Genomic DNA, 24,644 nt, shown 5'->3' with positions numbered 1-24,644 from the left:
GGAGTAGGCCTGCCTGCCTTTGATTGTGTCAAACATCTTGGTTGTTGCACTCATCCAGGCAAGTGGAAAGTATTCCATCAGACTCTTGGCTTGTGCCTTATTATGGGTTTTGGGGAGTCAGGAAATTATTGACTTCCCAGCTGTGGAATTCCCCCCTTCTGACCTTCTCTTGTAGCCAGAGTATTTTTTCAGTTGGTCCAGTAATAAGCCTTAGGATCTTGAAGTTGCTGGATTCAGAGATGGAAATGCCAATGGATGTCAAGGGAAAACAGATTGTTTCTTGTTGGAAATGGTCTCTGTGTATCACTTGTGTGACACAACCGTTACTTGCCACTTGTCTGCCCAGGGTTTTCAGTTCTTACTGCGTGCAGCACAGACTGAGTATCTAAGAAGTTACAAAGGAACACTTTGCAATTAGCAGTGAACATTCCTACTTCTCAATTACAATGAAAGGAATGCAGTAGATGAGGAACTGTGAATGGTTCAATCGAGGGCATTACCCTGAGAAATTCCTGCGTATGCTGATGTTCGGTGATTATGATCATCTTCCTTTGTGCTATGATTGACTCCAACCAGGATAGAGTATTTCCCCGATTCCCGTTGCAAAGAAATGTAATAAATAGGAACAGGAGTAATCCATTCCCCCTTCACGCCTGCTCTGCCATTGAATATGACTATGCCTATGATCATCCAACTCAGTATCCTGTTCCCACTTTCTCCCCATACCCTTTGCTTTCTTTAATCTTAAGAAATATATCTAACTCCTTCTTGAAAGCACACGAGCAAAAAGTATCTGTACTGAAACAATTGACTGATAAATTTATTGCTGTAATGCAGTCTGAGACCTTCACTATCAACTTGATTGGTACTTTGGAATGTGTGAAACTCCTGCACATCTCTGGAATGTTGCCATTCAGAACTCTTTGCAGTTATTTAAATGACTTTCCACAGGGGTTCAGGACCCAGCATTAATTTCTTCCTTGGTGGAAATAACTCAATTAGTATTACCATCCTACAGTTAGATGAGTCGTCCCAAAATTTGGCAAGCACTCTTATCAAAAATCTGCCAAAAGGAACGAGGGACAATCTATTAGCTTTGTGTTTATGTAAACCTATCATTAAGATAATTCAGGAGATCAGTAGACCTCCTGTAAAATCTCTGGTTTAAGTTGGTTTACACTTATGTGTATTCTGTCCTGTATCAATTGTATATAAAGTCGTACCAGGCAATAGAGCTGCTCCCTTATTAGAAAGAGTCAGCTGGCAGCAGTTATACCTGAGAGTTACCACACCTTGAGCATGGGGTGAAGTTGAGAAGGAGAGTCCTTCATGGTTTCCTCAGTCAGTGCAGGAATTGAATCCACATTGTTGGCATTTCTCTGCATTGTAAGCTGCCAGCATCAGCTTTGTGGCACATGTCCTGCTGACACACAAATAGTTATGTTGGCTTCTAGAATGTGCAACCTTATATAGCATTCTTTACTGTTGTAAAAGCATCATTATATTTATGCATGTCATGAGTGTCTTTGCTTGTATCTGTTCCAACAGAGTACGAAAGCTCCTTCATAAATGTTGTAATTGAGCACAATTTACATATCTGCATTCAGCAAAGTGTCATAATGCAGTTAAGTGGGCGGCACGGTGGCACAGTGGTTAGCACTGCTACCTCACAGCGCCGGAGACCCAGGTTCAATTCCCACCTCAGGTGACTGACTGTGTGAAGTTTGCATGTTCTCCCTGTGTCTGTGTGGGTTTCCTCCGGGTGCTCCGGTTTCCTCCCACAGTCCCACAGGTCAGGTGAATTGGCCATGGTAAATGTAGGGGTATGGGTGGGTTGCGCTTCGGCGGGTCGGTGTGGACTTGTTGGGCTGAAGGGCCTGTTTCCACACTGTAATGTAAATCTAAATCTAAATCTAAAAAAAAATGCACAGAGGTGTGTAATGATCCCCAGTTCAGTGTGCATCTGTGGCTGAATGCTCTATGTATACCTCAAAGGTATTATTATTGAACCAAAATTGATATCATTATGTTGGTTCAACTCCATTGACGCAGATTAAAGCTAGCAAAGGGTGATTTATAATTCATTGTTGAGCATCTTTGTACAAATTGTCTTAAGTTAAAAGGATCTGTTCACTACCTCCTCCCAAACGTAGGTGTATAGGAGAGTTAGGTGGGAGGGTGGGAAAGGGAGGCATTACCTCAGCAAGTGACATGAATTCCACACGGGTTTACATATACAGTGTACAACTATCCAGTTCAGTGGTATTGTAATGCACTGTAAATCAGGCTCGTCCAACCTTTTCCCCAGGGCTGTTTTTCAATTTTTCTCTTTCTTAGGGGGTCAGTGAGAATATTTCAGAAAGCTACAGCTTGTCACAACAGTAAAAGTGATTGAAGGTGAACAATTCCACGGCATTAAATTGATAATTTAAATAATAAGATGGTCATTAAAATAGTGCCAAGCAACAGATGTAACTAATAAGATCTCCTTTTTTGCCATCTCAGTTAAGAAGCAGAGCTGGAGTGAGTCAAACTAGATCTCAGGTTTTGATCTGGGATGATGTTGGGGACTAGTGCTAAGTTAAGGAGTTGAGTTCAACTAACACTAATCTTATGCACAATCTGGCCTATTTCATGAATCAGTTTTGGGGAAGGGTAGGGTGTATGATGAAGAGCTTATGCTTGAAAAGTCAATTCTCCTGCTCCTTGGATGCTGCCTGACCTGCTGTGCTTTTCCAGCACCACACTCTCGATTCTGATCTTCAGCCTCCGCAGTCCTCACTTTCTTCCAAGCATAGGGTGTATATCTGTCGATTGGAAGCATCAGAAGCTTATGTGCAAAATGTAATTGTTCTGAAGATTTGTTGGCTATCTCATGCTGGAGTTTCAGGACCCTAGTGGGATTGAATTTAGAGTTACTTGATATTGCACGGGGTGGGTGGCACGGTGGCACAGTGGTTAGCACTGCTGCCTCACAGCGCCAGAGACCCGGGTTCAATTCCCGCCTCAGGCGACTGACTGTGTGGAGTTTGCACGTTCTCCCCGTGTCTGCGTGGGTTTCCTCCGGGTGCTCCGGTTTCCTCCCACAGTCCCAAGATGTGCAGGTCAGGTGAATTGGCCATGCTAAATTGCCCGTAGTGTTAGGTAAGGGGTAGATGTAGGGGTATGGGTGGGTTGCACTTCGGCGGGGCGGTGTGGACTTGTTGGGCCGAAGGGCCTGTTTCCACACTGTAAGTAATCTAATCTAATCTAATCTAATTGCAATGTGAAACTGACCTCGTGTATGACATTAGCCCTTGAACAAATTAATGGCTTTCAATTCGAAGTTAATATGGGTCTCTGAAATGCTTGCCTCTTAATGATTAGCCATTGCACTGAGCATACACAAAGTAACTCTTGGAAAATCAATGGATTCTTTCAATGATTATCAGTAATAGGTGAACTTTTTTTTAATCTAACCTATTTTTCTAATCAACCTATTCAGAAATGTTATTTCACATCTCTGGAGCAGGTGGGCCTATGGACCCGGTCTCTCAGTTAAGGGGTAGGGACACTACCACTGTAACACAAGAGCCCTAAAGTCTATGAGTTGAACAAATTCAACTCCCACCTGCACCTGAGGTGTGTTGTAACATCTCTGAACAGGTTGATTAGGAAAATCTGCGCTCTTACGGGCTACTGGCTTGTGGCACTGGAGGTAAAAAAAACAGCAATGGATCAGTTCAATTGACTCACTATTCTGAGAACTCTGATGCTGATTGACTTTATTATAGATCAGTTTCTTTGTTTGAACTTCCTCTTTAATTCTCCTTCCCCAGCACAGTGTCCAACTAAATGACAGAAATCTGCTCCTCATGTTCCAATGAAATGCTCATTTTTATAGAATCCCTACAGTGTGGAAACAGACTCTTTGGTCCAAAATGTCCACACTGATCCTCCGGAGAGTAACCCACCCAGACACATTCCCCTACATTTTATTTACCCCTGACTAATGCACCTAGCTTACACATCCATGAACAATATGGTCAATTTAGCATGGCCAGTTGACCTAACCTGTAGGTCTTTGGATTGTAGGAGAAAACCAGAGCAAACCCACACAGACACAGGGAGAATGTGCAAACTCCACATACACAGTCGGCTGAGGCTGGAATCAAACCCGGGTCCCTGATGCTGTGAGACAGCAGTGCTGCTGAGCCACCTTGACACCCCAGTTCTGTAGATGGTCTCCCTCCAATTTTAATTTCTTTTCAGGCAAGCATTTCCATTTGCTAGCTCTCCTGATGGCATAGCCAGGAGGAAAGTCATACTGACTGGGTGGTTCGGATTCATGTTTAAACAATGGTTACAGAGCAACGTGCCGGAGCAAAGTACAATCGACAAAATGTTTACCTGTTGCGGCTCGCAAAAGAAATTCACAATTTTAATGTTCAAATTTGACCAGATATCTTAAATGCAGTGTTAGAATTTAAGAAACTTCTCAAAACAAAGTATTTACTCAACAACGCTATTCATTTTTAATTCCATGTAATAAAATCAGAAAATACTGAAGACACAAGCAGGTCTGGCAGTATCGTTGGAGAGAGAAACAGAATTAACATTTTGAGTCAAATGTGACTTTCTCTTCGAAGTAATATGCATAACTGATTGAGATCTTGGAGTGTAGGGGACAATTTGAAAGTCTGCAAATAATACAAAATTTGGAAGCATAGGCAGACAATGTAGATCTGCAAAAGGCCATTTGTAAGTTTGTGGAGTGGGTGAATAGGTGGTAGATGATGTTCACCATGAGAATCTTAGATTCTGGCACAAAAAAAGCCAGATGAGGCAGTGAAGAGATAGTAAGAAATCAAGGTACAATTCTAAAGGTGATGCAGGAGCAGAGAGACCTGAGTGTATATGTGCACTCATCATTGAAGGTAGCAGGAAGAGAGCAGAATGTGCTTGGCTTTACTAAGGGAGGCATAGAATCCAAGAGCAAGGAATTTCTTGTTAGACCTCAGCTGGAGTATTGCATACAGTTGTGGCCACCAAATTATACAAAAGTTGTGTATGCATGAGAGGAAGAGTACAGAAGCGATTTACAAGAATGGTTCGAGGAATGAGAAACTTCAGTTATAAGGATAGACTGAAGAAGTTGGAACTGTTCTTCTTGAAGAGAAGAAGGCTGAAAGGAGATTTGATAGAGGTTTTCAAAACCATGAGTGGGCTGGACGGAGATTCTAGGGAGAAGCTGTTCCCACTTGTAGCAGATGGAGTTTAATTTAGATAAATGTGAGGTGCTGGATTTTGGAAAGGCAAATCACAGCAGGAATTATACATTTAATGGTAAGATCCTGGGGAGTGTTGCTGAACAAAGAGACCTTGAAGTGCAGGTTCATAGTTCTTTGAAAGTAGAGTTTCTGGTCTCACTCCTATCAGAAAGATGTTGTGAAAATTGAAAGAGTACAGAAAATACCTACAAAAATATAGCCAGGGTTGGGAAAGGGGGGGAAAACTCTTTGGATGTTGTATACTGTTCCAAAAGGTTTAATACTGTGGAGGGCCAAAAGCACCACCTATGGTGATGATGTTATATGGCCTTGTGGGCAGTAGAGCTTCAGGCCTTGGCGGATTGAGACCATACACCAGAGTTCTCTCCAATGTCTCAGCAACACCAGGTTTCTCCTCAATATCTCAGTAATATTAGGGTACATAAGGGTTATCCTCAATATCTCAGTAATGTCAGAGTACATGAAGGTTGGCCTTAACGTTTCAGTGCCAATGTCTATCATACTAGTGTAACCTGTAACTGGGTGCTAATCTGCAACAAACTACTTCTTGTTCTATACTGGATCCTGTTCTAGTTAGATCAATCAGTTAATTTTGAAGGAAGAGAGTTCCAAAGACTCTCATCCAATGTGAGAAAAAAAGTCTCTTAATTTCTGTATTAAATGGCTGACTCCTTTTTTCTAAATAGAGTGACCCTTCATTTTAGATTCTCCTACATGATAAAACAGTCTGTCCACGTCCACCCTGTCAGCACCACTCAGGATCTTACATATTTCAATCAATTCACTCCTTATTCTTCCTAATAAGGAACCTCCAACCCAAGCACTAATATGTCTTACCTTCCTCTTGACACAAATAGAACTATTGCACATTCTGAGTATCAGTTGGAATTACTGTGAATTATGTTTATGAACTGAAGTTGAATTAACTTTAGATCATCCAGTTCTGGAAGTCAGACAAGCAAGTATGAAAAATAAGCTGTGGTGGCGGGATTGTGAGAGCTGATGGGATTGAAACATTAGATATCTTGAGGGTACATGTGGAACCTGACATTGTGTTTTCAAGCGATGTCGTTGATGTGAAATAGGAAGGAACTAAGGATATAGCCCTGGGTATAAAAGGGGAAGGCTCCAGAATTAACATTGCAAGAGTAGAAAGAGAAACAAGAGATTCTCTGGCTATGACTAGATAGTTAAAAATGGAATCAGGCAAGAGCAGTCTCACCCATTCAACCGATGGAGACCAAGTATTGAGGGAAGATGATGAGGACAACTGAGTGAGTGGCTGCAGACTAATTGAGAGGAAAGTGAAGTGTTGTACTGCGGTTACTGTCACGCAGAATGTCATTTGTGACATTGTTAAGGGTCACTTCTGTACTGTATCTGACAAATATTGCTGTCAGTTACTATAGGAGTCAATTATAAAGGCAGGATGAATGCACAGAATATTTCCTTGGTATTCAAGAAGTAATAACTGTCCTTACTGATTTTAACAGCTTTTTAAAAATTCATTCATACAATGTGGGCATGAATGGCTGGAATTAAACTCTTAACAACAGATTTTCATTGAATTCACATTCCACCACACTCAGGACCCCAGAACATTACCTGGGTCTCTGGATTAACAGGCTAGCAATAATACCACCATGTCATCAGTCCAACTCTGCTGAGTTTAGGCAATGCCAGCTCTTCAATTGGTTGCATCTTATTTTAAAATTGAATTACCTACTAATGAGATTTCGATGTAAAAACCGTCAGTTATGATAGCTTGTTACTATGTGGTAATTTCTTGGGTTTGAAATTTCTATTATTTCATTCTTTGACTTTAGCAAATATCCCCAAATATCCCTCTCCTCAATGATGGAAGAGCCCAACACATCAATGCAAAAGATGAGGCTGAAGCATTTGCAGCAATCTTCAGCCAGAAGAGCTGAGTGGATGATCCATCTTGGTCTCCTTCAGTGGTCCCCAGCATCACAGTTCCCAGTCTTCAGTCAATTCAATTCACTCCACATGATGTCAAGAAAAGATTGGAGACGTTGCATAGTGCAAAGGCTTACAGCTCCTGGCAACAATCTGGCAATAATACTCAAGACCTATGCTCCAGAATTTGTCACTCCCCTAGCCAAGCTATTCCAGTACAGTTAGAATGCTGGCATCCGCCCGACAATCTGGAAAATTGCCCAAGTATGTCCTGAACAAGAAAAACAGGACATACAACCCATAAGACCATAAGACATAGGAGTGGAAGTAAGGCCATTCGGCCCATCGAGTCCACTCCGCCATTCAATCATGGCTGATGGGCATTTCAACTCCACTTACCCGCATTCTCCCCGAAGCCCTTAATTCCTTGTGACATCAAGAATTTATCAATCCCTGCCTTGAAGACATTTAGCGTCCCAGCCTCCACTGCGCTCTGCGGCAATGAATTCCACAGGCCCACCACTCTCTGGCTGAAGAAATGTCTCCACATTTCTGTTTTGAATTTACCCCCTCTACTTCTAAGCTGTGTCCACGGGTCTTAGTCTCCTCGCCTAACTGAAACAATTTCCTAGCGTCCACCCTTTCCAAGCCATGTATTATCTTGTAAGTTTCTATTAGATCTCCCCTTAATCTTCTAAACTCTAATGAATACAATCCCAGGATCCTCAGCCATTCCTTGTATCTTAGACCTACCATTCCAGGGATCATTTGTGTGAATCTCCGTTGGACACGCTCCAGTGCCAGTATGTCCTTCCTGAGGTGTGGGGACCAAAACTGGACACAGTACTCCAAATGGGGCCTAACCAGAGCTTTATAAAGTCTCAGTAGCACAACGGTGCTTTTATATTCCAGCCCACTTGAGATAAATGACAACATTGCATTCGCTTTCTTAATCATGGACTCAACCTGCATGTTTACCTTTAAAGAATCCTCAACTAGCACTCCTAGATCCCTTTGTACTTTGGCTTTACGAATTTTCTCACCGTTTAGAAAGTAGTCCATGCTTGTATTCTTTTTTCCAGAGTGCAAGACTCGCATTTGCTCACGTTGAATTCCATCAGCCATTTCCTGGATGACTCTCCCAAACTGTCAAGATTCTTCTGCAACTTCCCACTTCCTCAGTACTACCTGCCTGTCCACCTAACTTCGTATCATTGGCAAACTTCACTAGAATGCCCCCAGTGCCTTCATCCAGATCATTAATATATAACGTGAACAGCTGCGGCCCCAACACTGAACCCTGCAGGACACCGCTTGTCACCGGCTGCCATTCCGAAAAAAGAACCTTTTATCCCAACTCTCTGCCTTCAGTCAGACAGCCAATCCTCAATCCATACCACCTTATAGCTCACCTCGAACACCATGGGCCCTCACCTTGCTCAGCAGCCTCCCGTGTGGCACCTTATCAAAGGCCTTTTGGAAGTCTAGATAGACCACATCCACTGGGTTTCCCTGGTCTAACCCAGCCAATTACTGTCCCATCAGTCTACTCTCGATCATGAGTAAAGTGATGGAAGGTGTCATCGAAAGTGTTATCAAGCAGCACCTCCTCAATGTTGCCCAGTTTGGGTTCACCAGGGCCTATCAGCTCCTGACCTCATTGGAGCCTTGATTCAAACATGGACAACAGAGCTGAAGTGGTGAGGCAAGAGTGACAGCCTTTTACATCAATACTGCATTCGATCGAGTTTGGCATCAAGGAGCCAGGGCAAAACTGGAATCAATGGGTATCAGGGCAAGCTCTCACTGGCTGGAGTCATAACAGGCACTGAGGAAGGTGGTCATGATTGTTGGAGGTCAGACATCTCAGCTGCAGGACATCACTGCAAGAGTTCCTCAGGGGAATGGCTTAGGCCCAATCATCTTCAGTTGCTGCATTAATGACCTTCCCTCCATCGTAAGGTCAGAAGTAGGGATGTTTGCTGATGATTGTACAAAGTTCAGCACCATTCATTGCTCCCCAGATACTGAAGCAGTTCCCATTCAAATGCAACAAGATCTGAACAATATCCAGGTTTGGGCTGACAAGTGGAAATTAACATTCGCGCCACACAAGTGTCAGGCTCTGACCATCACCAATAAGAGACAATCTAACCACCGCTCCTTGACACTCAGTGGTGTTGCAATCACTGAATCCCCCACAATCAACGTCCTGGGGGTTATCATTGACCAGAAACTCAACTGGAGAAAGTGAGGACTGCAGATGCCTGGAGATCAGAGCTGAGAATGTGTTGCTGGAAAAGCGCAGCAGGTCAGGCAGCATCCAAGGAACAGGAGAATCAATGTTTCGGGCATAAGCCCTTCTTCAGGATTCCTGAAGAAGGGCTTATGCCCGAAACGTCGATTCTCCTGTTCCTTGGATGCCGCCTGACCTGCTGCGCTTTTCCAGCAACACATTTTCAGCAGAAACTCAACTGGACTCACTACATAAACACAGTGGCTGCAAGAGCAGGTCAGAGGCTAGGAAAACTGCAGCAAGTTTTCACCTCGTCACTCCCCAAGGCACAAGTCAGGAAGGAGTGTGATGGAATACTCCACACCTGCCTCCAACAACAGTCAAGAAGCTTAACACCATCCAGGGCAAAACAGCTGGCTTGATTGGTTGTTATAAAAACTCATCCTTGTCTCTCATGTCCTTCACTCATGTCCTTCATGTGTTGTAATTATCTGGTTTGTCCTATATGTGACTCCAGCCTCAGCTCACTAGTGTTGACTCTTCACTGCCCGATTGAGCAAGCTACTCAACTCAAGGGCAATTAGGGATGGGCAACAAATGTTGGCCTCACCAACAATATCCACATCCCACAAAGAATAAAACAGAATGTCAGATCTTGACCCAAAAAAGATCTCGTCATAGCAGTTAACCTCATTAAATCTGCAGAAGAAAGTCAGTTCAAGTATCACCTTTGCTCACTATCAATGTCACATTAGGATGAGCTAGATTCAAGATGCAACTGTGATGCTTCTTATCGTTAAAATTCAAACTGACACCAATAACTGAATTTCCTTAGTCATTCCTTGCTGACCAGCTAGAAGGCTAGATTGTGGGAAAAGAGAGAAACACTATGTCAGGAGAGCCTTCCACTGCTTTGCCTCACAGGGGTAGATATCTCGAGGTCGCTGCCTACTCCACAGAGTTGAGCTGACAATTATACTGGTCATGGCAGTATAATTTGGGTGACTTTGAGGCCTTATCAGCATTTTCAGCTCAACAGAGTCAGCTTGTCTTATACAGATCAGCATCAGGGAGCTGTCAATGCAGCTAGAGGTTGCTTTTTCTAAGATCATAGACTTGGCCAAGCCATATGCAGAAGTTATCTTCCTCGGTCCCAATGGATCTTCTGGCCTTGAGCTTGTTTCTTTCTTCATTGCTTTGCAGCTCCTTGAGGGCTCCTAGTCGAAGGTCAGTGATCATTGTTAGAGATCAGACTAGCCACCCCAGAATATATTATGGAGAACTTAAACCCTAACTACTGTTTTATTTTAAAGGCAATGTGTTGCAGATATGATTCGATTGGTCCAACATGAAGCTTTAATTAAAACACACTTCATTCTTACAATGCAATTAAAATGCAACAAAACGAAGAATTGGTATAACTTTATTCTATTAACATACTTAACCACTACTCATCAACTGTTCCAACATAGACAGCATTCCATAAACTCACCCTTTGGCAAAAATGCAATGCAGTGAAACAATTGCTGTCTCTGCAGTCCAGGAGAAAGAAACAAGTATCCTTTCTGATTTTTGAGAGGAAAGCTCTCTAAGTCTTCAATCTAGCGCAGAGAGAACTCGGGCTGTCCACTCCAACAGCTAACTAACAAAAAAAAACAACTGCGAGTAAAACCAGGGTTGGAACTTAGAACATAGAACATTACTGTGCAGTCCAGGCCCATCAGCCCTCAATGTTGTGCTGACCTGTGGAACCAATCTGAAGCCTACCTGTCCTACGCTATTCCATTTTCATCCATATGTTTATTCAATGACTGCTTAAATGCCCTTAAATTTGGCGAGTCTATTACTGTTGCAGGCAATGCTTTCCACTCCCCTCCTACTCTCTGAGTAAATAAACTACCTCTGACATCTGTTTTATATCTTGCACCCCTCAATTTATAGCTAGGAAAAAGGCTCTTACTGTCCACCTTATCTAACCCTCTGATTATCTTATATGTCAAAATTAAGTCACCTCTCAACCTTCTTCTCTCTAACGAAAACAGCCTCAAGTCCCTCAGCCTTCCCTCATAAGACCTTCCCTCCATACCAGGCAACATCCTAGTAAATATCCTCTGAACCCTTTCCAAAGCTTCCACATCCTTCCTGTAATGCGGTGACCAGAACTGTACGCAATATCTACTCCATCCATCATTGCACAGTAGTAGCAGATGCACACAGACATTCACCAAGGCTCCTTCGATAGCTTCTTCCAAACCCATGATCACTTCCATCCAGAAAGACATGGACAGCAAATACATGGGAACATCACCACCTGCAAGTTCCCTTCCAAGCCACTTACCATTCTGACTTGGAAATAATATCGCCATCCCTTCAGTGTCACTGGGTCAAAATCCTGGAATTCTCTCCCTAATGAAATTGTGGGTCAACCCACAGCAGGGGGACTGCAGTGGTTCAAGAAGGCAGCTCACCCCCACTTTCTCAAGGGCAACTAGGGACGGGACTAAATGCTGGCCTTGCCAGTGACACCTACATCTCTATGAATGGCCAGCACCTGCAGGTTCCCCTCCAAGCCACTTACAGTGGCCTGGCCAGTGACACCTACATCTCTATGAATGGCCAGCACCTGCAAGTTCCACTCCAAGTGACACCTACATCTCCATGAATGAGGAAATTTCAATTCAGTGCCCCAAAAGGAGCATCCTTCCTGAGCAGTAGATGTCCTTTGAACCAAGAAGTGTGAAACATGTGAAGTTTCTTGTGACAATTCCTAACAGTTCAATGTCAGGTCTTGGGCCATCGCAGTGAGAGTATTCCTTGCTAAATAAGTTCAGGACAGAGTCAGGGACAGGTCCTTGCAGCCAACTTTCACAACTGGGGTCTCAGAACAAATCCCTTGTGTATTTGTAGAGAGGTAGAAACAACATTGCACATTCCTGAACAGTATCCACTCAGCAAGTGAGAGCTTTGGCACCATGGCAGTGCTTTAGGAAGTCTGGTTCAAATCCTCCCCGGCTCCCACAGCTCTATTCAAACAGGTTGACGTAGTTTGATTACCATACTCAGCAAATGTACTCTGGGTCTGTGTAAGCCTAATCCACCCACTCCTGATTCTGTTATCTTACTCTGAAAAAACTCCCAGGGAGAAACCCAGAGCTATTTCCAATCTGCCTGTCGGAGACACCTTGGCAGCACTGTGACAAAACCCTTCTGCAACAGAAACAGGACAGAACACATCTTTTAAAGGCACAGTATTGTCACATCATAGAGGAAGAATAATCACTTGGGTGAGATGAAAAATGTTGCTTAGTGAATAGGAAACAATCCAACACAAAGAAGCTTCTTCATATCACAAAAGCTGGGGGCATAAGTGGTGGTGTCACTGAACGAGTAGTCCAGGATCTTAGGTTCATAGTTTTGAGTAGGTTTGAATGCCACATGGCAGCTGGTGAAATTTGAATTCAACAAAAACCAGAAATAAAAGCTAGCCTAACGGTAAAAACTCACCTGCTTCATTAACGTCCTCCAGGGAAGGAAACTACCATCCTTACCTAGTCTGACCAACATGATTTCAGACCCACAGCAATGTAACTTAATGCTCAAGGGCAATTAGGGATGGGCAAGAAGTGCCGGCCCAGCCAGTGACACCTACATTTAATGAACAAGTGAACAATAGGAGAGGAAACTGGAAAAAGTAAATTATAACAGAGAACATTTGTGTTGATACTACCCTATAGAGAACACGTTGCAAAAAACAAAGTGGAAGCAAGGTGGCAATATCATAACCTACTTCCAGAGCAATTACTGATTCAGCAGGAGGCTGAGGAATTTGAGTATACTTTTGGGGTAGATCTTGACTTTATATTCTAGTGTGAGTAAAAAGATGTTGGCAATCCAATTTATAACTCTCCTGAAATGTATTTCATTTTCATTTTAGAGTATCGCACAAAAACAAGCCCTAACCCTTTGAACTCATGAACAAACTAGAATTCCAATCTTCTCCTTTCCTGAAAGTGCTGATACATGCTGGGATTTAGTTCTGTGGGCAATGTCTGACTTTCTTTCATTTTTTTTTTAATGGGATGCGAATGCCACTTTATGCTCACCTCTATTTTCCCTTGAGAATGTGCTGAAAGAGCCCCCTCTTAAACCGTAGTCTGTTTATTGTAGGTGCACCCATAATGTTGTTAGAGAGCTAATCCCCAGGCTTTTGACCCTATTGTAGCAAAAAAATGATACATTGCGAACTCAGAAAGTATGGCTTGAAGGGAAACTTGCAATTGGTGGTTAGTGAATCACAGAAGTGTTATAGCGCAGAAGGAGGCCATTTAGCCTATCATGTCTGCAACAGCTCTACCAATAAGCATCATAACTTTGTGTCATTCTCCTACTTTGTCCCCATACCCTTGCACATTGTTTCCATTTGAATAACCATTCAGGTGAATGGTGGCACAGTGGTTAGCACTGCTGCCTCACAGCGCCAGAGACCCGGGTTCAATTCCCGTCTCAGGCGACTCTCTGTGTGGAGTTTGCACGTTCTCCCTGTGTCTGCGTGGGTTTCCTCTGGGTGCTCTGGTTTCCTCCCACAGTCCAAAGATGTGCAGGCCAGGTGAATTGGCCATGCTACATTGCCTGTGGTGTTAGGTAAGGGGTAGATGTAGGGGTATGGGTGGGTTGCGCTTCGGCAGGGCGGTGTGGACTTGTTGGGCCGAAGGGCCTGTTTCCACACTGTAAGTAATCTAATCTAATCTCACTTAAACCTACTTTGAAACAGTACATTCCAGACCCGAAACATTCATTGCATGAATTTAGTTTGTCTCACATCACCCTCACTTATTTAACAAATCCCCTTAAATCTGTGACCTCTCATTCTCAATACATTTATGAGTAAGATCTGTTCTCTCTGTCTATTCTATCCTGCACCCTCATGAATAGGAACATTTCTGTCAGGTCTCCTCTCAGCCTTCTTTCTAAAGAGAATACTCCAACCACTTCAATTTGTCTTCATTCAGACATTTCTCATCCGTGGTATCAATCTTGTACTCTCTGCAATGCATTTACATCCTTCCATTAGTCTTGTGCACAAACTGAACACCAGCTGAGCTCTAACAAGTGTCTATAAAAATTATTCTTGTACCCTAAGCACCTATTTCGAGTCGTGAGTTCATGGAATGCCCTGCCAGTAGCAGTGGTGGACTCTCCCTTTTTATGGGCATTTAAACGGGCATTGGATAGGCATATGGAGGATAGTGGGCTATTGTAGGTTAGGTGGGCTTGGATTGGCGCAACATCGAGGGCCAAAGGGCCTGTACTGCGCTGTATTTTTCTATGTTCTATGTTCTATATTAATAAAGCCCAGAATATTGTATGCTTTATTAACTGCTGTCTCGACCTGTCCTGCCACCTTCAATGATCTGTACACATATACATCCAAGTTCCACTGCTCCTACACCCCTTTAGATTTATGCAGCTTATTTTGTATTGTATGTCCAAGTTCGTCCTACCAAAATGCATCATTTCACACTTCACTGCATTGAACTTCATCAGTGGATAGCAGTAAGCTGTGTTAACCTTGACAACTAGTCCAAAAATACAGAAGTGTATAGTGGTTCAAAAAGGCTGCTTGTGATAACCTCCTCAAACACAACTAGGAATGGGCAATAACTGCCGACATGGCCAGTGGTTCTCCTTTCCTGTGATCGAATCTTTTTTAACAGTTCTTTGTAAAGTGCCTGCATTGTCCCTCTTGTGATCAACTATCTCAACATTGACTTTGGACCCAATCTTGGGTCTTCCTGATTTGTACAATTCAATATGACAACAGGCAGTGTATTTGTCCACAGTCATTGGCGAAACCTTCAATAAATGTTTATATGAGTCCCATCACAATATCCTTGACTAGTTATAATTTCTTTAAGGAATTTATCTTATTGATTCTTTTATTTCTTGGTGTAATTAGAGAATTGTGCACGTAATCTTTATTGTCTGGCTTCTGGAGATTTCCTATATATGTAAATCTCATTCTTTCTTTCAGGAGAAGTCTTGGTGTGGAACAAGGCCAAACTGTTTACGTAATATTGGCAGAAACAAGTGGCAATAAAAATCTCAATGAACTGTGAAGAGCAGCAGTGGAACTACTGTTGAACAGGATGACTGCATTTCTGCCTGTGTCGCTACAGACCTTCGTGGAAATCCAAGCAGACACAGAACATCTGTGGTATGTGTCTATAAGGCATGCCAACTGAAGGATAGACCTCTTCAGCAAAACCCTGGGAGCTCTATCATTTCATATCATCAAGCTTTGAAAAAAAAATCAGGTACTACTCAAGGCTTCTGGATGAGTAGAAGAAAAATAGTAAGCAGTGCCCTGAGAGATTAATTGACTAGGGCAATGGCAGAAAAGTTTGACTGCATCACCCATGCCCATGGGTTTGATCTAGGTGCTCGCTACATCGAGTTGAAACCTTTGGGATATGGTGCCAACGGGTTGGTTTTTGCAGCAATTGACAGCCAAAGCTACCGTAAGGTTGCAGTAAAGAAGATCATTATTAGTGACTCCAGAAGTATCAAACACGCTCTACGAGAGATCAAAATCATCCGTCGATTGGATCATGATAACATCGTAAAAGTTTTTGAGGTCCTTGGCCCCAAAGGAAGTGAAATACCTCGTGATATCTGGAGGTTGAGTGTGGTCTACATAGTCCAAGAACACATGGATACGGACCTTGCTCGCCTTTTGGAGCAGGGCCCCCTCTCAGAGGAACACGCTAAGCTTTTTATGTATCAGCTACTTCGCGGACTCAAATACATTCACTCAGCTAATATTCTACACAGAGATCTAAAGCCAGCCAATATCTTTATCAACACCGAAGATCTTGTGTTGAAAATTGGTGACTTTGGATTGGCGAGAATTGTGGACCCGCATTATTCACACAAAGTAAGTAAGCTACATTAAAGCTCATTGGCTTAACTTAGTGTTGAATTATCCAGCACTGTCAGCTGCTAAATTCAGTCACTGGGGTAGGAAACTACAATCTACCTGCAGATAGTATAAAAATAAACATTTGTGTCCAAATGTCTTGATTTTATACTCAGAAGGACTGGGCAGCAGTAAGTGCCTGAAGATGTGTTGAATGCTGCTTTTACATTGATTGCTTATAACAAAATGAATGGGACTAGCACCTTGTGTAGCTTTAAATGCAAAAAAACCTCCCTTAACTTAAGGCAAAAATGTAGATCTGCAAGCTGGCTTTGTTTACAGTCAGAGACTCATTCAAATGAGGAAGCTAAAGTCAAGAAATGCACAGCAGGTCAGGCAACATCCGAGGAGCAGGAAAATCGATGTTTCGGGCAGGAGCCCTTCATCAGGGAGCTAAAGAGCCAGCATTCCTTTATTGTAATGGCACAGTATGACATTACTGAAAAATGTGTTGCTGGAAAAACACAGCAGGTCAGGCAGCATCCAAGGAGCAGGAGAATCGACTTTTCGGGCACAAGCCCTTCTTCAGGATTCCTGCTCCTCGGATGTTGCCTGGCCTGCTGTGTTTTTCTAGCACCACATTTTTCAATTCTGGTCTCCAGCATCTGGTCTCCAGTATGACATTGGCCATAACTAAACACTCTAGTGATATACTGGGCCTGAATTTCTAGGTCTTCTGCTCCTCCACTAGATGTGCAGAGGAATAAGTACATGGCCATAACCAAAAGAGGATGTTGACCATGTCCCAAGTCTCAGGCATGGGGTCAGTTTAATAATTAGCACGGGTTATCCAATATCTCAAAAGAAATGTCAAATAATTGTTGCAGTATCTTACTGCTCCTTACAAGGAATCTGTAGACCTTTAACTGACTTCAGATTTAGAAAAATGTACTTCCTCCCTGTCGGACAACACTGTTATAATTGCTCCTTAAAACCACAGCATGGGACTCATGGCAGCAGTTAGCAGTAAGGTCTCTGCTTAGAATTACAGCAAATATACTGGTTGTAATTCCTGGGATTGCTCAGTAACCTTCACAGGCATATCCCAATGGATTGGGTAGGGGGAACAGGAAACTTGCCTATTGCTTCCCAACCCCACCCCCCTACTCCTCACTAATCAGAGTGTTTCAAGGTTCTTAAATGAGATGGTACAGTTGCTGTACACTTTCCAGCTATCAATGCTTAATCTAACCTTCCTCCCCCAAGATATGCAAGTCTATTACTCCCGTATTGCTTTGTGATCCCAACATTTCCCAAAAAGTCTGGTTTCTGCTCTGCCAACCCGACCTTGTAAATTATAAATTCTAAGTTATAAATTCAATCCTCTGTGATTGCAGTCATAGTATACTATCACTCATTGACCTGTTTTCCATGATCAATTGCAACATCCATCATCATTGTCTCTGCCTCAGCTTCTATGTATCCCTGTGGGGGTCCTCATACACACAATAATAATTACTTGGCCGACCCCACAGTCAACTCTGTGTATTCCAAGACTCTGTTCCTAACCATCACTGCCAGCCTCAGTTACACAACCACATCTGTATTATTAGTACACCTATCCAATTTCAATTAATCAGGTCATCTTTCAATTGAATATTGGGAAACTGAAGCCATTTTATTCAGCTCCTGCATAAATAGATGACTGAAATTTCTATTCTGGCTATTGCACACAAACTGACCCTCTGGGCATTCAAATGTCAATGTTGTTTTTAACCCTGTGCTGAGCTTCACAATCCATATCCTATCTGTTAACAGCCCTTGCAGCCTACCTTCACTTCTGCCACAATACCCATCTTCATCCCTAATTCATCACTTGCTCTGAGAGAAACCTTCCTGCTTCTATTACCTCAAGCCTTGTAAAACATTCTCTTCACTGTCCACTGAGCTTCTCCTAGTACAAACTTCCACGTGTCCGGAATAGTGGCTGCCACACTCTAACTCACAATAAATACTGCCCCTACTAACCTCCACCTGTTTCCTTAACTGATCAATTAAGTTGATGTGACTTACCCTTTCCTTTTAGAATCGTACAGCTATACAGCATGGAAACAGACACTTCAGTCCAAATCATCCATGTTGACCAGGCATCCTAAATTAATCTTGTCCCATTTGCCAGTATTTGGCCCATATCTCTCTAAATGCTTCCTGTTCATATAGCCATTCAGATGCCTTTTAAATGTTGTAATTGTACTAACCTCTACTACTTCCTCTGGCAGCTCATTCCATACAATGCACCACCCACTGTGTGAAAAGGTTGCCGCTTAGGTCCCGTTTATATCTTTTCCCTCTCACCCTAAACCTATGCCCTCCAGATTTGGACTGCCCCACCTTGTGGAAAAGATCTTGGCTATTCACCCCATCCAAGCCCCTCATGATTTTATAATGTTCTATAAGGTCACCTTTTAGCTTCCGACGCTCCAGGGAAAATAGCGCCAGCCTATTCAGCCTTTCCCTATATCTCAAACCATCCAACTCTGGCAACCTTCTTGCAGATCTTTTCTGAATTTAAAGCATGAGCTGAATGTGTTAGGTGGTGATTGATACATCACCACCCCTACTCCCCTCCCAATTACCAAGAAAGCCAGACTTATCAATCAGCTCTTTATGAGCTGTCCAGCAAAAGTGGGCGAGTTTCTCGACCTGTCCCAGGTGGCTCGATACTATCAACCAATCAGAGGCCAGCAGCTTCTCCACGTGTCTGCGTGGGTTTCCTCCGGGTGCTCCGGTTTCATCCCACATTCCAAAAATGTGCAGATTAGGTGAATTGGTCATGTTAAATTGGTCGTAGTGTTAGGTGCAGGGGTAAATGTAGGGGAATGGGTCTGGGTGGGTGCGCTTTGGCAGGTTGGTGTGGCCTTGTTGGGCCGAAGGGTCTGTTTCCGTGCTGTAAGTAATCTAACCTAAAAAAAAATCTTCTTGTCACAGGGTAGCAGAAATTTGGAGAGAAGTGTCAGGGGTGGGGAAGAGTGCGGAGGGAATTGAAAGCAAGGGCAGAGGGTGGCTTTCAGAGGCCACTCCTTGCCCCTTACCTGTGCCTCTAATTGCCCCCTAATTACCCCTACCGCCTTCAATCCACAGGTGCATGTGGTTTGACAAACTATCTACCTTTCCTGCCTGCTGGGAAGGCAGGTAATTGAGCCGATGGTGAGTGGAGGCTGTTAAGTGACCTTAATTGACCTTAAGTGACCTTAATTGACCTTAAGTGACCTTAATTGATGAGGTTACAGACAAAAAAAACACTGCAAATCAAGGTAGACCAACACGAGGCTGGAAGAACACAGCAAGCCAGCAGCATCAGGAGGTGGAGAAGTCAATGTTTTGGATGTAACCCTTCTTCAGGACTCGGGGTGGGGGGTGTGCAGGGTGGTGAAATGGGGATAGGTGAAGACGGGTAGAGGGTATGACCTGGTTGGTCAAAGGGAGGAACAAATCCAGTTGGTGGCTGGAAGGAAGGGTCAGTTAGAGGAATTGAAAAGAGGGGGAGGAGCTGGGAAGGGAGTCAGGTGATGGGAAGGAAAGTTCTTTGAAATTGAAGAACTCAGTGTTGAGTCCTGGTGGAGTGGTAGGTGAGGACAAGGGGTCCCTGTCTTTATTGTGTTTGGAGGGGTGTGGGGTTAGAGCAGTGGAACAGGGAATGGAGGTGGTGTGGTGGAGGGCTGTCTGGATGACAGAGGGGGAAAAAGCACGTTGTTAAAAATAGGTGGACATCTGGGATGCTTGGGGGTGGAATGTCTCCCCATGTGAGCAGATGAGGCAGAGGCGGAGGAATTGGGAGAATGGGATGGAGTTCTTGCAGGATATTGGGTGGAAGGAGGTGTAGTCCAGCCTGGAGGACTCAACATTGAGTTTTCCAAATGCAAATGATCTCCCTTCCCTTCCCCCGACTCCCTTCCCAGCCCCTCCTCCCTCCCTTCCATTCCTCTGACTGACCCTTCCTTCTCGCCACGAACCAGATTCATTCCTCCCATTGACAAAACAGTTTGTGTCCTCTACCTGTCTCCATCTATTCCCCACCTCACTACCCTGCCCCCCACTTTGATCGATCAGGTGGCAAGAATGGAGAGATCATCTCTATAGGACCAACTCACCTATTCATTTCCCCTTCTCACCATCTCCAGGGAGGATAATTTATGCCTAATGACCTTATCTATGTTTAGAAATCCCTCCGTAATCTTGCCTCAATCTTGCACTTGCATCTGCGCACCCCAATGTATCCTGTACAGTTCTTCAACTGTTATTTCAGTGATTGAAGAGTTTTGACCCACCTATTTGCACTTCTTCCTTAAACTTCATTGTATCACCAATACCTATTTTGTATGTTAAAACTGAAGCAGAGTATTTTCTAACTACTTTCAACCACCCTTCTGAATACTCAAAGACCATAAGACATAAGAGCAGAAATTAGGCCATTCAGCCCATCAAGTCTGCTCTGCCATTCAATCATGGCTGATAAGTTTCTGTATTTTCAGACATAAGAGACCTTCTCTTGATTCAAGAATACATAGAGGAGGTCCAGGAGATTTTTAAATATAAAATGGATTTCTTTGTTCACTGCTAAAGATCTGTTTAAGTTTGTTAAAAAGTGAAAATAATGTCTTTTTAGAATTAACTATCAGACATAAAATATCACTTTAAAATGCTTTATCAGAACAAATCATTGTTTCTTCAAAAATATTTACACTTTTAATCAAACCAATTATGTTGACCAAAAGTGTAATTTTCTAATGTCATTTTAAATTTGTGATTTTCCAATGCCTTCGTCTTCCTTCATATACTTTTTGTGCTACAGTCACTGCAGGTCACACCACAATTGCCTGCTTTATTCACCCACTCTAACCTGCTCGGCTGAGCCTCAGTCCAATCCCGGGCAAAGAGAGAATCTACCCTCAAAGGAAACCAGCTTCTTGCTACCAGAAGACCACAATATAGGCTTGTATGGAGGTTTATTTAATGTCAGTGGCAAATGCTGCCATCTTGCAAATGGCCACAAAATCCAGTGAACTCAGTGTTGATAATGCCATTGAATATCAAGGGGGGTCATTGCCTGGCATTTGTGTGGCACGAATGTTACTTGTCAGCCCAAGCCTGGATATTGTGATTTGAAACTTCCTGAGAAACGTGATACAGGGGCTTTCCAAGTAATTCATTCTTCTTTCATCAGAATCTAAAAGAAAAAAAAGCCACATTTCAGATACTGAGTGATATGCTGTGCATTTTCGGTTTTTAAAAATTGCTTCCTTTTTCTCAGAAATGTGCCTAAAAACTCAGGATGGTGTTTGTATTTCCATCACCATTCAAGGTGATTGATTCTAAACAGAGTTGCCTTAGAGATAATTTACTGTGAATTTGATGCTCACTTTATTCTGATTTTGGGGGAGTTTATTACAAGACAGAAAGGACACAGTCTGGGAGTTTTAACCTGATAGATCACTGGAAACATTGTTAACTTCAATACCTGTGCAGTAACTTAGAAGAACCGCTTGCCTAACCTTTACAACACTTATTCAGCTTCTCTTTCACTGAATTCATTGAGATGAATTTTGTACATTCTCTGAGCATAAAATCTGCTCTGTCACATCATCACTCACCTGTGATTTGTAAAAGTTACCCCCCTCCTCCACCAGCACAGCTAGCCATGTTCTATTACATTCATCTAATATGTTAAACTTTCAGAACTATCTTGCCTGACTTACTGGTTTCTGCTCATTCCACATTTCTTTATGTTCACATTATAGCTAGGAAAGTAATAATAATTAAATCTTTGTATTCCTGCAAGCATCTTGCAAGACAGTAACAATAACTTCTATTCAAGGGGCAAAAAAATGAGTACCCTGTATTGCAATAAAGCGAGACTGAACTTTTAAGAGTATTTGGTGTGCCATAGCATTGTAATTTTTCATCAAGGCATTGAATATAATAAGAACTCACACTGTATCCTGCAGTATACTTCATAAATCATTCAGTGCAGCACCTAGACAAGGATGTGGAGTAGACTAGGACAGATTGAATCAACACAGTGCACCACATTACCTGCGAAAGTGCATTACATAGAAATGTCCACATTATTTATTCACTGAGTGGAATGAAACATGTTGTCTGAGAAGCTTCATGGGTTGCAAATATTTAAATGAGTTCTGCCTATTCACCAGTTAATAGTTATTCAGATAATAAACTACATTAAACAAATATCAAGAACTGATTTCAAATAGAGTTTTTAACTAATTAACTATCACAACCAACATTAGGTATCACTGTGACTTTTGAGTTATAGAGGGAGCTATCAGCAATGCCTAATATGTTTCACATTTTGATTTTTTTGGGGAATGCTTCAGTATGGGGGCTGCTTTGTGAGCCTACAGTGTAAGTTGGGAAAAGGAGATCTTAAGGTAAACAACAACATTGGCTGTCTTTAATGGGACTTATTTAGAATACAAGGAAGACCTTTCTCCCACTGAAGTGTCTACATGTGTGATAGGAAACCGTATGGTGGGCTTTACTCAGCGCCATCTCCAGTAGATTATTCCTGCGACGCAATATCATCAGCAAGAAGCAGATTTATATGAGTCACATTCGATATCTCACATGCTGGTGTTTAATGTGAAGTAATTTACAGGCGATCAGTGTGAAGTGTAGAGCTCTCAGTTTTGTTTATATTTTATTAGGTAAATGCTTGTTATTTGTTCAATTTTGGATTGTTTTTGTTACAATCATTTTACAATGTAAGGGCTGAATTTTCATCTGTAAGCTGAAGGTGTAGGCTGTGGACAGTATCATAGAATTGTGACAAGAGTTCAAACCTTGAATTCTGATTTGGTATCCAACAGGGTACATTTATCTAATATGCATAGGTAATCCTCTCCTCATCCGAAAGACTGGGACTAATGAATTTACTTGCTTGGATATACAACGTTTACTGCCCTGGAAGGAATAGAATGGAATAGTCATTTATTGTCACTTGTATTTTTTACAAAAGAAAACAGTGAAAAGTGTTTATATTGCCATACCACAGTGCTTATATGAATAACAGAAGGCATACATAAGAAAAAATAAAAGAAGTTAAGACAAACTCCATTTAGTTCAATTCCCGGCTCCTGGGTTCAGGAAAAGACAGTGCCATTGCAAGATTGCCACACCAGACCACTGGAATACTGGGCCAGAAGCCGCTGTTGAAACAGGCCTGTTCAGAATCAGAATATCCTTTCTGAGTCATCGAAATCTCAGGCTGCAAGCTTCCACAGAATCCTGAAGGTGCCCCAAGGACCCACCTCATTGCTGATTCTGTGAAGGAAGACATCACAAAAGCCACTGTAAGGAACCTCGGTTCGCTGGATGGTGGGCTGGGGCCGAAGCCACCTCATCGTCGAAGCTGCCTCCGATGGGGTCTCAGGCAAAACAGTATTCACATCAAAGTCCGTGAAGTCTTTCATCAGTTCCTGAGTTTCATACTATTTTCCAAGCGAAGAGTGTGAAGATGCAAAACGAACAACCACATTTAAAAAAGGGCACACCAGACACATTGTCCCCTGTCCTCCCTTGCCAGCATCCCAAAGGGACCATTCCCTCTACAACACTTGGGTCTGTTCCTCTGTCACTGAAATCCCTCGTTATTCTCCTGTCGTATCTTCCTATGAGATCACTGAAGGATCCAACAGTTGCTCTTTCACTTGCTCCCTCTTCTTTGTCCAAGACCCCACACACACCATTCAGGTGAAGTAGGGTTTACTTGTGCTTCTTTCAATCAAGTCTATTGTATTCACTACTCACAGTGCGATCTCATCTACATTGATATAACCAAATGCTTTGCGAAATATCCCTGCTCTATCCACAAGAATTATCCCGACCTTCCAGTTTTTTGCCATTTCAATAAACCATCTTGCTTTCATGTTAACATTTCTGTTCCAGGTCTGCTGTTTGAATCCCAATGTAAGTTGGACGAATGGCACTTTATTTTCAACTTAGGCACTTTCCTGCCTTCATACTCAGCATTGTGTTCAATAACTTCAGACCTTGACATGTATCATTCCTTTTGATTAGCTAATACTGCACCACTCACCCTCCCCCCATCCTATGTCTTGTTTACATGTGATTGTTCTCAGCAGAGCTGACCTCTTTTCTGCTATTAACGTGAACACATACTCTTCATCTGAATCTCTCCTCTACTACCAATAACACGCCTTTTGCTCTGGGGCACTGTTTCCATTTGTTCTATTTGGTCCTCCTCCTCCTCCTCCTCTTTTGT

At 42.7% G+C, this 24,644-nt stretch overlaps 1 protein-coding gene across 2 annotated transcripts in view; it reads left to right on the top strand.

The window, feature by feature from the left end:
• The window catches only part of LOC140479917 (mitogen-activated protein kinase 4-like), a 97,405-nt gene that overhangs the window by 27,162 nt on the left and 45,599 nt on the right, over window positions 1-24,644 (top strand). For both annotated transcript variants that reach the window (XM_072574294.1, XM_072574304.1), the window contains exon 2: window positions 15,458-16,360. In XM_072574294.1, the coding sequence (XP_072430395.1) occupies window positions 15,815-16,360 (546 nt within the window). In that variant the 5' untranslated portion in view covers window positions 15,458-15,814. The remainder of the gene's footprint in view (window positions 1-15,457; window positions 16,361-24,644) is intronic.

Source organism: Chiloscyllium punctatum, chromosome 1 (assembly GCF_047496795.1).
Source record: "Chiloscyllium punctatum isolate Juve2018m chromosome 1, sChiPun1.3, whole genome shotgun sequence".
In the NCBI taxonomy this organism is placed as follows: Eukaryota; Metazoa; Chordata; class Chondrichthyes; order Orectolobiformes; family Hemiscylliidae; genus Chiloscyllium; species Chiloscyllium punctatum.
The sequence above is the reverse complement of the archived record's forward strand: the minus strand, read 5'-3'. Positions and strand labels throughout refer to the sequence as shown.